Source organism: Tauraco erythrolophus, chromosome 2 (assembly GCF_009769465.1).
Source record: "Tauraco erythrolophus isolate bTauEry1 chromosome 2, bTauEry1.pri, whole genome shotgun sequence".
NCBI classification, from domain to species: domain Eukaryota; kingdom Metazoa; phylum Chordata; class Aves; order Musophagiformes; family Musophagidae; genus Tauraco; species Tauraco erythrolophus.
The window spans coordinates 70,844,818-70,859,982 of NC_141466.1; the positions used below are offsets into that span (position 1 = coordinate 70,844,818).

Consider the following 15,165-nt stretch of genomic DNA (forward strand, 5'->3'; position numbering starts at 1 on the left):
GTTCTGGTGCTTGCACTTGTGCTAAAGGAACGATAGGAGGAAGAACAGACAGAGCTGAGTAAAACACAAGTTCCTTGTTCCTAGTCTCATGCCCAGGCTCGTCAGACAATCCTGTCAACCACACAGAAAAAGTTGTAGCTGTCGTAGGGCTAAAGAAGAATCTTCACCTAGGGGAAAAGAGCGTTCCCAAACCCCAGTTTTCAGATGCAGTATCAAACCCTGCTCTTGCACAGAGCCCGGTGCTCCCAGAACATGCAGATAACAAATGCATCCCTGCACAGATAACATATTCCATCCCTTCTCGCTTCTCCCCTACTCCCAGTACCTCAAGGGGGCCTACAGGAAAGATGGGGAGAGGCTGTTCAGGAGGGCCAGTTATGATAGGACAAGGGGTAATGGTTTTAAAATAGAGGGAGGTAGGTTCAGGTTGGATATTAGGAAAAAATTTTTTACTATGAGAGTGGTAGAACACTGGAACAGGTTGCCCAGAGAGGTGGTGGATGCTCCATCCCTGGAGACGTTCAAGGCCAGGTTGGACAAGGCCCTGAGCAACCTGATCTAGTTGGAGATATCCCTGTTCCTTGCAGGGGGGTTGGACTAGATGACCTTCGAAGGTCCCTTCCAGCCCTAACCATTCTATGATTCTATGATTCTATGATTCCCTCCCCCCTGCCATCCGCATCTCCGATATGTTTTCTTAGCAATTTGGAAGAGAAATGGCAAAAAAGAAGATGCAAAACACAGAAATAAATTAAGTCTGTTCTCTGCTGTTGAAGGATTTGGTCCTAGCATGATGGGAGAAAAAAAAAATGTTAAGAGTGATAAATCCATATATACCTACTCCAAACTACACCCGACGTCCCAAGGGACACGGTATAATGGTAAATAAATATAGATGCAGTTCCTACTAATGAGGCAGGGTACAGCAAGGCCAAAGAAAATGCAATCATCTCGAGGAAAAAAAACTGCACAGGACTCCTCCTCTCCCATCCATGGAGGAAATCAAATGCCAGCTGCACCATCCCAGGAAGGAAGCAGAGTCTGTACCTGATGAGCCCTGCAGAAATGAGCTAGTCATATCACGGGACGCAAGCAGGCACTTCAGGGTTTTGCCAGCCCCCAAATCGTCTGCAGAGCACAATCCCTCTCTCCGATACGATACATTTTACACGGTATCATTCACGCAAATTGTGGTGGGGGGGTTTTCCCCCACCAGTTTTCTTTTCCTCTGTCCCCAGCAGTTTGAAGCAGAGCTGCTCCGACAGTGCTCTCAAAACGCGTGTCCCTGCCATCAGTTTAACGCTTTCCTCCCTACAAAGTTTGAATCTTTCCAGCTTTTGTTCATATACATTTTGTACTTAAAAGCCACTTATCTGTACTCTCAGCATTACTTCAGCAGGAGAACAAATCGAGATATATCCGACTCCACAGATAAACGGCAAACATGCTTAACAATCTTCATTTCCTTTTCCTTCTTCCTTCCCCACACCCAAAAAAAAAAAAGGCATTTTTTGTACCTAACACGAAGGGACTAGGAATAGGAAAAACAGCACATACGACCAAGGCTTTTTCAGATCTATCGCAAAGAGAAGAAAAAAAAAACCACCACGCTTTCCGAAGAGTACTCTGCAAACACACCAAGAGCCACTCTTAGAACAACTAAGAAAAAACACCCATCAGACAAAACTGAGGTTTAAAGAACTCGGCTCGGTCTGTCTCGCAAGTGTATTTTGCGCCTAAAAACACTCGCCTCTTGTTTTGTTTTAACCCCGAACCACAGCAAAACAGTTCAGCGGCGTTCCTTGCCACTTCCTCCAACCGGTCCCGGGGTCAAACACGCTGTTATTCCGAAAAAAGATCCCAAGCACGGACACGAAAGCATTTTCCCCCCACCCCCCATCTCTTCCCAAGAAGTACAAAATAAACAAGCCTGTGACACCCCACCCAAGCTCTCCTCGCACGTTTTGGGAATGACTTCCCTCCGGGTCCTCCTTCTCCTTCCCTACCCGTTCCCATGTTAAACTCTCCAGCAACATGACACCCTTCGGATTCACGCCTTGGCCCTCCCCGAAACCCCTCTCTCAACGCCCCGAGAGCTGCAGTAGCTCTCGCCCTCCTCGTCGCGCAGCCTCCCAGCCCTGGGATCCAGCGGGGTCTGGGGCGCCCATGGTTCCCGTGTACCCCTTCCCCGACAGACACAAAGCACCGGGGCTTCCCTGGAAAGGAGTCCCCGGAGCCCTCGCACACCCACGGCGGCCTCTCAGCCAGGGCAGAGCTTCCCGGCAAAGCCCCGGCGAGGGGGCTCGATGCCGGGCGCGATCCTCAGGGCGCTCCCGGCTCCATCCCCGCAGGGTCGGAACCTCCCTCCTGCCTCTGCCTTCCCCGGCCGAACTACGAACTACCGCCGGACCGGAGCAGCCCTGCCGGGGTCTTGGGGACAGGCAGCGGCGGCCCCCGCCGACCTCCGCACCCGCGCTGGGGCTCGCAGCCTGCGAGGCGGCACCAGCCCAACCCCAAACTCAGCGACGAACAAAACCCAAACATCGCCGCACAACACAAAAAAAAAAAAAAAAAAAAAGCGCACCCACCCGGGCGGAGGGGACTCCGTCACCACGAGTCCGTCCCCTCCACACCTGGGAGAGGGGTGGAAAAAACAAGAATCAACAAATAAAGAGCAGGAACAACGACGGAGGGCTCTTGTTTCAAACCCAGAGGCTGCGTTGCCCTCCCGCAGACCCCCGCAGCAGCCGCCCGGAGGCACCTTCCGCCTACTCCGCTCCGGGGGCGCCGAGAATACGCGGAGCCACCCGGAGCCGCGACTCAAACTCTGCCGGCGAGCGGCCTCCCGGGCCGGGGGGCTGCCCCTGCCCGCCCCCGGCCGCCCCCCGCCCCGGCTTCTCCCCCTCACGCACATCCCGCGCTGCGAGGAAACCCGCTCTCCGGCGCGGCGTCACTCCCCCGCGGGCAGCCGCGGTGCCGGCAGAGGGGGGACCCCCTTCCCGCTCCCCCTCCCTCCCACCCTCCAGCCCACCCACCCGCCCGCCTCCCCCCCCACCCCCCCTTCGGCCCCACGCTTCCCTCCTCCCCACGAGCGACACTCACCTCTGGGTGCTGGCGGCGCCTCCACCTCACCATGTAACGGCAGGAGTGGGGGGGTACCCCCGCCCGCCCCCGCCCCAGCGTGAGGGGAGACTAACGGGGGTGCACAGGGACGAGAACAATAGGGGGGGAGGAAACCCCTCGGCCGCGGAGCCCCCCCTCCCCAGCCCCCCCGAGGACAAGGGCCCCCCTCCCGTCTCGCTTTCCTCCTGCCGCTCCCTCCTCCTCGCTCGCTCCCTCTTTTTTTTTTTTTTTTTTTTTTTTGGCTCAATCACACCAGACTGTCTTTGTCTGTCTGACAAGCGCCATGTTGATATCAACATCCGAGCTCCCACCTGCTGCCGCTGTGAGACCCTGGGACTTGTAGTTCCCCCTCCCCAGGGTGACGGGGAGAGCCGCCGAGCGCGGACTACAACTCCCAGCATGCCTCGGCGCCGCCGCACGCCGACGGGGCGCGGGGCGAAGCGCGGGGCGGACTACAACTCCCGGCATGCCTCGGGAGAGAGGGGAAGGCTCGGCCATGACTTCATCCTGGGCGGGAGGGGCGGCGGGACTGCAAGTCCCATGATGCCCTGAGGGGCGGGGTGGTGGGGGCCGGGCAGGAAGGTGGGGACAGGATTGTCCCGGTAAATAGAGCCGGGGGAAGCATGAAGCTGGTGAGTGTGTGGGGCTGGGGGCGCTGCGGGGTGGGAGGACTCCCGGCATAGGCCCCGGGCTGCGGCGGCCTCAGCCCCGCGGGGAGTGAGGGGAAACTGAGGCACCGAGGGGGCGGCCCTGAGGGAGCCGGGGGGGGCGGGCCCAGCGCTCTGCTTCCCTCAGCGGCCCGGCGCGCGAGCGGCGGTTAAACGGGCGGCGGGGAGGCACCGGCGTGTGGGAAGGGGTACAGGCCCGAGCGGGTGGGTCTCCTCCGGCCTTCTGCCGCTGCCCACCCTCGCCGGGCTTGGGGTTTGGGATCGGTGGGATTCGGCAGGAGGAGGAGGAGCCCTTAAACATGGGTCTCGCCGTGGGGCGGTGCTGGTGTCAGCCCACTCCACGTGTGACTTGTGCTGGGTTGTTCTAGGAGTATTAATAAATCCCTGTGGTTCATAATAAAATAATTTTCCATCGGCAGTATGATGTTAATACAGGTAATTACTAATAAGAAAATCAGCCTGGTGTAGCTTTGTCAAGGGTGCACTGTGCTTCTGACAGATGTTGTAGTTCTATTACAGTCATCTAAAAGGAAAGTTATCAGAAAATACGTTACCCATATTATTGATCTCCTCTCTAAATCTCCGTTTTTCAACTGTTTTAAGTTTCCCAAAGACCTTGGATTCAGCCACTGCTTTACTTTCCCTATTCTTGTTATTTCCCTATTTCATGTTATGTGCTATGATTCTTTGTCTGGAGGTGAAAACCAAAGCAGCTTTCAAAATACCTGAGTGCAATGTTTGATTTGTTTAACCTGAGGTTACATCATTATTTAAATGTAAGATTGTCTCTCAGTTTTGAGACTGAGGAGTTTGTCTTGAGGAAGCTTCATAAAAGTGAACTTGGATTCTGGGCTCGTTTTGAGACTTTTAATAAATCACTATCTGTGGTGTAACTGTGTAAAATTAATTCGTAGGCAGGTGGCTGAAGAGCTTGATCCTACATAATCTTACGTATGCAATTAAATCTCTGTGCGTGTGTGCATGGCTACAACCAGTGGGGCAAACTGTGCAGACCTAAGCACTTCTGGACATGATTGTAGAGGCTGATATAATGCAGGAGGGAAAAGCAAACTGAGAAATCTTTAATTGAAGGCCATAGTGGAAATGCAGAGTTCTTTGATATGTTTAGTCTTGTGTAGGGGTAGAGAAAGGGAAGGAGGGCATATCCAAGCTGTCTGAAATCTGTATTGTGACATTTTTAGACCCGTGTGTAAATTCGGGAACTGGGGATCATAAAACCAGATTCCTCATCGTGTCTGGAGATGTGTCTGAATCTTGGGGTTGTGGAAGGTGAAGTTGGATGCTATTTTGTCCTGGTTTTCTCATTTTCCTGGTTGAATTTGGAAGAACAAGATAGAGGTGACTGCCTCTGGACCTGAATCAGAATCCAGGGAAAATGTCAGACTCCTACAAATTCGAACGTGCTTTGGTCCAGATAAATCCAGTTGCAAATTTCCCCCTAGGTTTTAAGCTAGCGTGTGATACTAATACCGGAAGAATGCACTGCAGTATTTGTTGGCTTCAGTTAGAATTCAAAGCGCTGGCTTTAACCTGCAAAATTTTGAATGTTTTGGAGCTGCTAGCGCGAGACATCATCTCTTTTCTCTGTCACGTTGCCATCCATGACATCACTAGAGACGCTCAGAGCTGGCGACCGCTCAGCGTGAACCAGATGTCTGCTGAGAACCTGTGTCCATGAGGGCCTCAGGATCTGAAATTAGCCACCGCATCTTGATCTCTTTATGCCCCGCTCTGTCAAACTTTCGTCCACTTTACAAAGCCTGCCAAGAAAGTCGTGAGCCGAGATGGGCAAGTTTATGTCTTTCGGATGTTTTGTGACTTTTTTACATTACTATTTTTTAATTAGCAGATGAGGCACCTTGTGTGTTAGCTGCACCAGCCTTTCAGCATAAGGGAATAAAGATGGAAGCAAACAAATCTTAGGACAAAAAAGACTTGCATTTTAGTCCGATCAGGAATATTAGTGAGTGGTGTCTCTGGATCTGTTTTAAACAGTAACAAGTATAAACTGGGTGGAAATTATCACATTTGTAGTGTGTAGAAAAACATATCTAGTGCAGACACTCAGATTCCTGGATTCCTAATCTAAAATTCTAAAAATGTCACCTGTGCAATTAGCTGTATAGCATATATGAATTGCCTTTTTTTTTTTTAGTCACTTTAACTTATTTGCTTGAGTCCATTGACTCCTAGGAGTCCGTTTACCACAGCATGACAGCCACAGATATAGATTATTTTAGATGCTTTTAAAGAAGAAAAAAGGAAGATTTTCCAGTTAGCTCATGAATGTCAGGGTCACAATCTTATTAATGATTTTTAAAAAAGCAAGACAGTGTTTTTGCTGATACAAGTGGTGATATTTCATTGCCTTTTTTGATTACTAATAGTTTAAAAGCTAGAAAAATAGTTTAGATCTGATTTTTTCCTTCATTTCTTTCTGTTTACTTGGATTTATAGCTTCAGTTGTCAGAGTTCTGGTCTGGTGAGAACTTAATTTCACATGCATATTTTACATTTGTGAATAAAACAATTGAATTCCTTACTTGTATACTCACTTCTTCACTAACTTGGCTTTTCACGTGTTTTTCAAACTTTGCTAACAGCAGACAAAATGTAATGTTGCTTCTTAATAATTAAGGCTTTGTGAATTTAAAACAAAAGTCTTTGTGATATTTTTAATTTAATATTTGGGACTTAGTAGATTTTTAATATATAAGTATAATTTAAAACTCTTTTTTGATGAATGTATGTAAATAGACTCTTTGGGAGTTGTTAATAAAGGCAGTTGCAGTCCTGTGTTAATATATTGTGAGCAGAGGTATAAAATGAATTTATTAATCTACCCTCTTTCCAGTTTGTAGAGTGAAGTATAGAAAGCAAGCTTAGGGTATAAATGACTTAAAAATAGACTCTAGTCATTTTCTAGTGCAGTGCGTGGCCAACCAATTGATATTTTTCATCTTAATTGACCAAAACTTGAATTTAAAAGCTAAAGTTTGACCACCTGAGCGTTGCTGTGCTGCCAAATGCCCGCACTTCGGAGATGCAAAAACTTGTATCAGAGATGCAAAATCTCCTATTCTTGCAATCCCTGAAGAGCCATCGAATCCCTCACTGAAGAAGAGAAACCCTCACATGGAGGCGGCCACGCTCTATTCAGACATTTACCTTCCTAATCCCACGTTTTAAAGCTGGCATTTTTATTCACTTCTCTTCTTATTCAAAGCTTCGGCTGCTCCTGTGCCTTGTTAAATGTTTGCCACTCTCCATACCAGAGGTGACTGCATCTCAATGATGCTGAAGTGCCCCTGTACATAACCTGCTTACTAGCTCATTAAGCTTGCAAAGCATTTGGGATTTCTCAGTACACAAACCCTTCCATTGAGGTAAGGTTGTCCATTCCCTTGTGTTTCCTGTTTTCGTTTAGCAAGACAAAAAGCAGGTGAAAGCATGCCCCAGAGCTGCTGCCCTGCACATGTACAGCTTCCTCTGCTGTTCTGAGCCAAGCAGCCACAGAAGGTGTGGACTGCACCTTGTTTGGTTGTTTAGACTGGTTTCTTAAGAGAACTTGTGTTCCTGCAGAGATTCTCTCCCTCCCTTTCCACTCCAAGTAATTTTCATAATGGGCTCAAATTAGCAAATTTGAGCCAAGTTTTGCCAGTAGGACTGAGTTTTAAAGAAACTGATTTTCTGGGAGTTTTGTGAAAACCGGTGGTTGTTAGAAAAGAGATTCTACATGTGTCCTAAATGGGAGAGAGGAGCTATGCCATCCTCTCAAGCCTTGTTTGTGATTAGAAAACCTTATCTGAAAAAAGTCTGCACCTTGATACTATGTCGTGGGGAAATTTCAACGAACACACACAGCTGTGAGACACAGATTCATAGGAAATCAGGTTTTGTTCTGGTGCGTATGAAACCACGTTTAAAAATAAGGGGAAGAAAGGCAGTTTCAGGAGGCTTCCCTCTGTTGGTAAAGGTCATGAGTAACTCATCCTCGTATTCTTTCAGTACTGCCTGTCAGGACATCCAACCTTACCATGCAATGTACTCAAGTTCAAATCCACCACCATCATGTTGGATTGCGGACTGGATATGACGTCTACCCTCAATTTCCTCCCATTGCCACTGGTTCAGAGGTGAGTTCTGCGGCCTGTAAGCACTTTGTCTGGCTCTTCTTGGGTTGCAGTTGGAGTGCTCTGCATGAAATGGTGTATTGGAAGGAGGGAGGGGATGAGTACAAGTGAACGGCATCGTCTGATATCATAAATAGACTTTGTTCACTTAAAAATTCTCTTTATCAAAATAACGTCCTTTGGCTCAGTAGACGGAAGACATTTTATGGATTTATTGATTGGTTTTTCTAGATAATTTATTCTAAGCTTCAGTAAAGTATTGCTGCAACTGCTCAGCTCGAGTGAGGTCACATATCTGTCATCTTTCTGGCTTCTTCATGCAAGATGAGATAAATGGGTAACTGAGATGGAGTTTGTGGAGCCCAGCAAGTACTGTTTAACCACCATCTTCTCAGGCTTTTCTTCAGAGCACGGACTAATGCAAAGGAAAATAGCACTTAACAGTCCTCGTTAGTTGACTTGATGGCATAATTGTTCCCTTTTAAAAATTAAATAAATAAAAGGGTGGTGCAGCTGGGCATAGGAACGGAACAGCAGTGAAATAGAAGTAGAGTCTGGAAGAGAATGCTGAGATCAAGACTCCCCCTTCTATGCCCTAACTACAGTCGTGTTTTCCAGGTTTTTAGGTGAATTTGGATATTCAATTAGAGTGGCTTGTGTCTTGCATAAATGGAACAAATTACAAAAATAAGGGCTTGGAAAGGTGGGAATGAGTAACTCTTGGTGATGGGAAGCTGTGGGAGTTTTCACAAAAGCCATTTAGTAACTTTGATTCACGAGGAAGCAAGTGAGGAACATTCTGGTTTCAGGGGAGGCTTGATTCAGAGGGGGAGAATATGATTGGGAAAGGAAGTTTCCTAAGTGACCTAATGAGGTTAAAGCAGTTTGTCCAGCACTTCTGATGATTTGTTATTGTTGGGAGAGGAAAAGAATAGACAATGTATGCATTGTTCTGCAAGAAGGTGGAGTTCAAGATCTGCTGTAGAGTAGGCAACAGGTGCCTTAAGATGGATCAGTGTGATAGTCAATTTTTGTCCCATTCCATAATGTAATTGCAAACTACAGTATTTAGGGGCAGTAGTAGATTTTGAAGGGATCCAGAAAATTTGGGAAATCGAGGTACAGACAGAATTGCCTTGCATTAGCTTCCTCCCACCCCCCAAAGAAAAAGGAAATTGAGAGAGGAACAAGTAGCAAAATTAGGTAATTGAACAAAGGCTTAAGGGGTTCTTTAGAACTGCAGCCATCAACGCTCCCAGGGGATATGCCAGCTTTGTCTGCTGATAGCAGACCCTGGGAATGAACAGCCAAATTGCAGGTCGAAACCTGGAATTCCCCAAGTACCTCCAGAATGTCTGCACTAAAATGACTCAAACTCAATAAGAAAGAATGTCAGATTTGACCCCTGATGGCCCAGTGGAATCTGAGCAAACAGTTGGATTTAAATCCAATCAATCTTGTCTGTAAGGTGATTGAATACCCCTTACAGCAAGGATTGTCCTAAGCACATGGACTTGGGCAAATAATTGATCTCTTCAATACTCTACAAAACAAATGTCCTGCATGGAGTTGTGGAAATGAGTTAGAAACTTGAGGTGGAATGTGTCTGCCACTAAACTTCTCTATAGTATTCATAGTTGTACCATTGTATATCAGGTCTCCATTACCATGATGTCTAAATACCTCTGAAATTCAAATGTGTATCATCAGCATAAGGTGGCCAGGTGATAGAGAGCTGACATCAGTTTCCAGGTGAGACACTACAAGAGGAACTGACTGCCTGAGGTCTTGCATAAAGCCTGTAGCAGCGCAAGAATTTGCACATAGATCTGTCAGATCTTAGGTTATTACCAGCTGTGTGTCCTCTCAGAAGCAGAAGTGCTGCTTCTTGCAGCTAGACTGAGATGGACCCATGTGAAATCTTAACCAGAGAGGAACTATGCCTCTCTCTGCTGTCTTTAAACCAGAGGTCCCCAAGGTATGATCCGTGAACCACTTGGGTTCTGCAAGTCTCAGTATGTGGTCTGTAAAGGTGCCCTAATTTTCACCTCTGCGGAGCATAAAGGTATGATATTACAGAGGATCTTTGCTATGCAGCTGAATCCTCTGTCATACCTGGCATGGGACACTCCTTCAGCAAACATTTTGAGAGCCTGTGCTTTAATCTATAAGAGAGGAAAGTGCTGTAGTGTTTGTGTCATTAAAGGGACTGGACATTCTTTAGAGTTCTTTGCTCTTCAACAAAAGCCCATCAAAAGGTATTTAGATTCCACCTTGTCCTGGAAATGGTAGCCCTCTTCTCAGCAGCCCCTGGTGCATGTGCAAAGTACCTGCAGTTGCCAAACACTTTATGCCAGTTCATGTACTTTAAAGGAGGTTTGTCAACTGGAATTTTCTCCTCTGTACCAAAGTCAAATGCAAAACGGTGAAATGAACATGTGGGAAGCTCTTAACCTTTCCTGTCTAGCCATGACACATTTGCTCACATTATTTATGGGATAGTTCTAGCTATTTTGGATTAATCAATCACTGTTACAATGTCAAAACTATGTCGGCAGGAACGGTGTTACTTCTTGGATTCAAGGTAAAGAATCCTTTCTGTCCTGTGTTGCTTATTGCATTTTCACCCGCACACAAGACCTATCTGCTGATTTTGCCTCTCTTGACAAGACTGTATACTCTTCAGTGGATGCCAGGTTTAGTAGAAGTCAATAATGCTCTTTCATCATGAAAGCAAACCTCATACTAGGCTAAATTAGGAGGAGTAGGGCAAGCATATCAAGGAAAGTTTATTCCACTCTGCCTCGTGCTGATGAAAGCACAAACGGATCCAGGTTTGGATTCCCAATTGAAGAGGGATGCTGAGAAACTGGAGAGGGTGTTCAGGGGCCTCCAAGATGGTCAGAGTCTGGAGCCCATGACTACACAGAGAGGTTGAGGGAACTGGGCTTGTTCAGTCTGGCAGAGAGGAGGCTAAATGGGGAGCTGACAACCACCTACATCTGCTTGAAAGGAAGTTACAGAGGCAACAGAGCTGAACTCTTCTCAACAATGGCAGGCAGTGTAAGGGGCTAGTGGCCACAGTTGTGTCTTGGGATGCTCAGGTTGAACATTAGCCTCGCAGTGATGGAGTTTTTCTTAGCACTTTCACCCATCCCCAGAGAAGCTCTAGAATCTCACGTTCCAGGGATTTGCAAGACACAGCTGGACAAAGCCATGGCTGACCTGATATAATGCTGGCTTTGAGACATCGGACTACAGACCTCCAGATGTCTGTTCCAACCAAGGTTTCTGTCCTTTCCTTCCTTATCTGTAAAAATTATTGCATATCGGAGTGGTTTGGTCTTACTTTTTCCCTGCGTCTTCAATAGCTCTTTTAGTCTCTTTGCACCAGTTCTACTCAGCCCCCTCAGTCTCCAAAATACTTATCTTAAACTGTGCTTTTGAATGTGTCAGTGGGGAGTACATGAAGCCACCTCATCTTTTCCATGATCAGACTTCTTCAGACTTGCTCTTTATCCTCAAAAGGGAGTTGCAGTTCTCTGGCACAGCTTCTCGATGATGTGTCCTTCTGCTCTCACCGCTTACCTTCTGTCCTTCACTCCTTGAGTCTTAGATTTCCTCTTTTTCCTTCCTTGTGACTTTCTGGAGTGCCAGTTAGAGTTTGTTCTTTTCTATTGATGTTGTCTGAACACAGCATTCCTCTGAGCCTTTGAATCACTTCCTATTTTCAAAATCTTAAATGTGAAAGCTCTTATAGCATATAAGCATGCCTGTCTGTAGAGCTTAGTGCACAATGCTTGCAGATTTCATTGCAACCAGATTCTCGAGTTATGTCTCCAAATCTGAGGTTGTTGCAGGGCTTGGTTCCAGGTGGGTTCAATTCTCTTGTTTCCTCAACTTTTTCTTTGCCCATTTTCTGTAGGTATGCTTGAATCTGGGCAGATAGTGGTTTTAGAGCTAAGTTGTAGGCTCACACAAAAATCAAATCTCACTGTGAAGTATGAATAAGTCTCTCAGTTATGGTAGCAAGAAATGCTGCAGTAATTACTACTCTAAACTTAGGATTGCAATGTCCACCTTGAAGTTTCTTTATTAGCATTTGAAACAGTTGAAAAAAGGGGCCCTGCCGTTGCTGACTGGTGCCAGACCTGCCAGCTTGAGACATGCAAGTCCCAGCAAAACCTCCTTGCCCCTTTGTTCTTCCAGCACAGGTAAACGCACTGTACAACTGTTGGTGTGGGTCTTCAGAATGACACCTACGCATGAAACCACGGTTTATGGGGATATAAAACCACAACCTCTGTGTCTATAAATGACTTAGTCCAAAGCGTCAGTCTTTCCTTGCCATTGCTAATGGGAATATTTGTCTATTGTCTTCTGTCCCATAGCAGTTTTAGAGTGCTTTTGTATAGTTTCAGGTGTAGTTCGTTACTGCCCTAACTTCTCATGTGTATACAGCCAGTTTCACCATAGGGCAACGTAAGTACCGTAGGCAGATACAGTCACCGTAAATGACTAAAATCAAACTCCCTGCATGCATTGTTCTCTTATTCTTTTTACTTAAAAGTGTCATAATCATGATTTGTAAAAGTCGTTTCAGTGAACACTTAGACACAATGAAACTGTCTGTCTATTTTATTGACATTATTAGTTCCCTGAGACAGAAATGGTGTTCTCTTCCTGTATGACACCAAATAGAAGGTCTATGCTTAGCTGTTGATAATGATATTATTCATATTGCAGTCGTTTTTTTTTCTCTTTCTGCAGCCCCAGGCTGTCCAAACTTCCTGGTTGGGTTTTGAAAGATGGAAGCACATTTCTGGACAAGGTACTATACTGATGGTTAGGATTTTCTTACCATGCAAAAAGCTCCCTGACTTGGGAGCTTGCACTGCAGGAGCAATACTTCCATGCTGACTCATCGCAAAGGTTTCTGTGTGTACCCTTACCAACCATGATGTCCTTGTAGAGCAGAACATTTTGAAACAGAATGCTAATAGCAACTCTGAGGCTTTCAGTCTTCAGAGATATTCTAGCTTTTTAAAAAATCCTCTTAAAATGCAGAAATCATCAGTATGAATATTTTCTTATTTCATGAAGCTCCATAAATAATAGTGCTTTGCCTTCTTAGAGTGCCTTTTATTCAACAATCTCACTTTTCTGACACTAAAGCTTCATAGCATGCTTATAAATGAGGTTGGTATCATACCCTTTTTTAGGCAAAATGATGAGAAAGTGAATGGTTTGCCCATGGGAGGTCTCTTATAGAGGAAAAGCATGTCTTTGGCCTCTGAAATCAACATGTGTTCGGCTGGACATAGCAGGGAGGATATTATCTCCAGCCTCCTGATTCTAAGACACAGGACTTACTCAGCTACATGAGAGAGACAGAATTTTTCTTTTTTCTCCCCTTTTTGTTACATTAGTTTTGTAGGCAGAATTCATCTGGGGCTTCAACCAAAACTAGGCACTGCAGCGTCCAGCTTGATGTGCCATAGGCGAACAATGAGCACAAAAATATGTCAGATCTTAGTAAAATAGGCAGATACATTTCAAATGTGTGCAGTGATAGGTATCAGTAGAGAAAATACTATTTTAATAGACTATTCTCTGACTATGTGAACATTAAAGGAAAACAGTAATAATAGTTGCTTTTGTAGGGGACTTTGAGGTGGACAAAATGGATTGATCTGATTTTTACAGGCCAGGGAGCTGAAGATCGTAGATTAAAGACCTGATTTTTCTTCTCATTGGAGATAAAAGAAACTGTATAGGCAGCATTTCTGTTAGTAAAATAGTAACAACTCTATTCAGAGCACATGCTAACTGGGAATCGCAGAGCTACAGTGGCTCAGTGGCAGGAATAGAGTTGCCCAGTTTGAATTCCCTGGAATTTGTTTCTGCTTAACCCCAGCCTTGGTCTCAGAGCTTTGGGCTCTGTTCTGTCCAAAGAACGGGCAGGCTGTCAGTGTATTTTTATATGTCATGCATTTACATTTCTGTGGTACTGCTGCTGCAGTGTGTGCTCAGGAGAAATCTTCAAACTTGCACAGCATCAGTGGAAATCATGTGTTAAAAATTCAAAGGCAGAATCTCTTACCTTCACCTTGACCATTGTAACTGCTTGGAATGGTAAATTCTTTGACCCATGCTGGAAAAAGGCAAGGGAAGGAGTCAAAGGGGGATGTTTTATCATGTCGGGTGGACATTCCTGTTATAGCTCTCTCTGGATGACAGTTATAAAACTTAAGTCCTGGAGAGGCATTGAAATTTGCTACGATCTAGTTTTAATCATTTTGAACTCCCTTGAGATGAGGTTAGGAGACTTCTGCCACTAGATGTAATTGCTCATTCGTTATTAGTTGGCAGGTGCACTGTAATTATTAAGAATTGCATTCAGTCTTTAATTCTGTCAGTCTGAAGCTGGCTGAGACCTCTCGCTTTGGGACAAGGAAGAGAAGCATCCATGAGAAAAGGCAGAGTGGATGACAGCCTATGAGGTGTGTTAGGACTAGAGTTGGGAATATTTTTATTCCATACATAATCCTGAAGAATGTGACTTTTCATGTGACAAAGACTTCTAATGTCAGCCTTGAAAAAAGAGGAAGAAAATAGAGGACTAGAGATACAGTAGAGATAAATCTAACAAAAAGTGCCATGTGGAGCTTCGATCCCAAAAAGATGTTTCATGAAATGCTCTGAGACAGAGGCTAAAAATTGTGTTCTGCTTCTAATAAGACAGAAAAGGTTGGATGTTATTTGAAACCAAAACTAAATTCCAAACTTGTAAGAGAGCCAAAGCACTATAAAGGTGCTGTGCACACCCTCCAGGTCAGGAGAGCAGCGGTTCCAAGAAGAGTGGTCTTCATGACCCACTTTTCAGTTCATACTTTACTTCTCATCCTAATAGACAAAGCTGACTTGTGTTGGTGAGATTTCCCAGCCAACACGTCCGCAGTTGGAAGAGCAGAGAAAACACAGCTTCATAGGACAGCACCTCCTCATGGCCCCAGCAAAACCAGCCAGCGGTTACCAGGGTCTCTTTTTTCACCTGCCAGAGTGCTGTCTCTGTTCCTCCGAACGAGGATCTGATCCTGCAGCCTCATCTTGCATGAAAGCAATTCCATCAGATCTGCTTGCAGAAAATCGTATCTAGAAGGGAGATAAGCATAATGTAGTAACGGGCTGGAAATTACCTGTGATAAAGAAAAGATTTT

General features: G+C 45.7%; 2 protein-coding genes across 9 annotated transcripts in view; one reads left to right on the forward strand and one right to left on the reverse strand.

The window, feature by feature from the left end:
- HMBOX1 (homeobox containing 1) overlaps positions 1–3,140 on the reverse strand; it is a 113,304-nt gene extending 110,164 nt beyond the window's left edge. For all 7 annotated transcript variants that reach the window (XM_086624292.1, XM_086624259.1, XM_086624285.1 and 4 more), the window contains exon 1: positions 3,103–3,140. The gene's annotated coding sequence lies outside the window, so the exon portion shown is untranslated. The remainder of the gene's footprint in view (positions 1–3,102) is intronic.
- A 564-nt stretch (positions 3,141–3,704) lies between these two features.
- The window catches only part of INTS9 (integrator complex subunit 9), a 76,426-nt gene continuing 64,965 nt past the window's right edge, over positions 3,705–15,165 (forward strand). For both annotated transcript variants that reach the window (XM_086624303.1, XM_086624310.1), the window contains exons 1-3: positions 3,705–3,755; positions 7,821–7,948; positions 12,716–12,776. In XM_086624303.1, the coding sequence (XP_086480429.1) occupies positions 3,747–3,755; positions 7,821–7,948; positions 12,716–12,776 (198 nt within the window). In that variant the 5' untranslated portion in view covers positions 3,705–3,746. The remainder of the gene's footprint in view (positions 3,756–7,820; positions 7,949–12,715; positions 12,777–15,165) is intronic.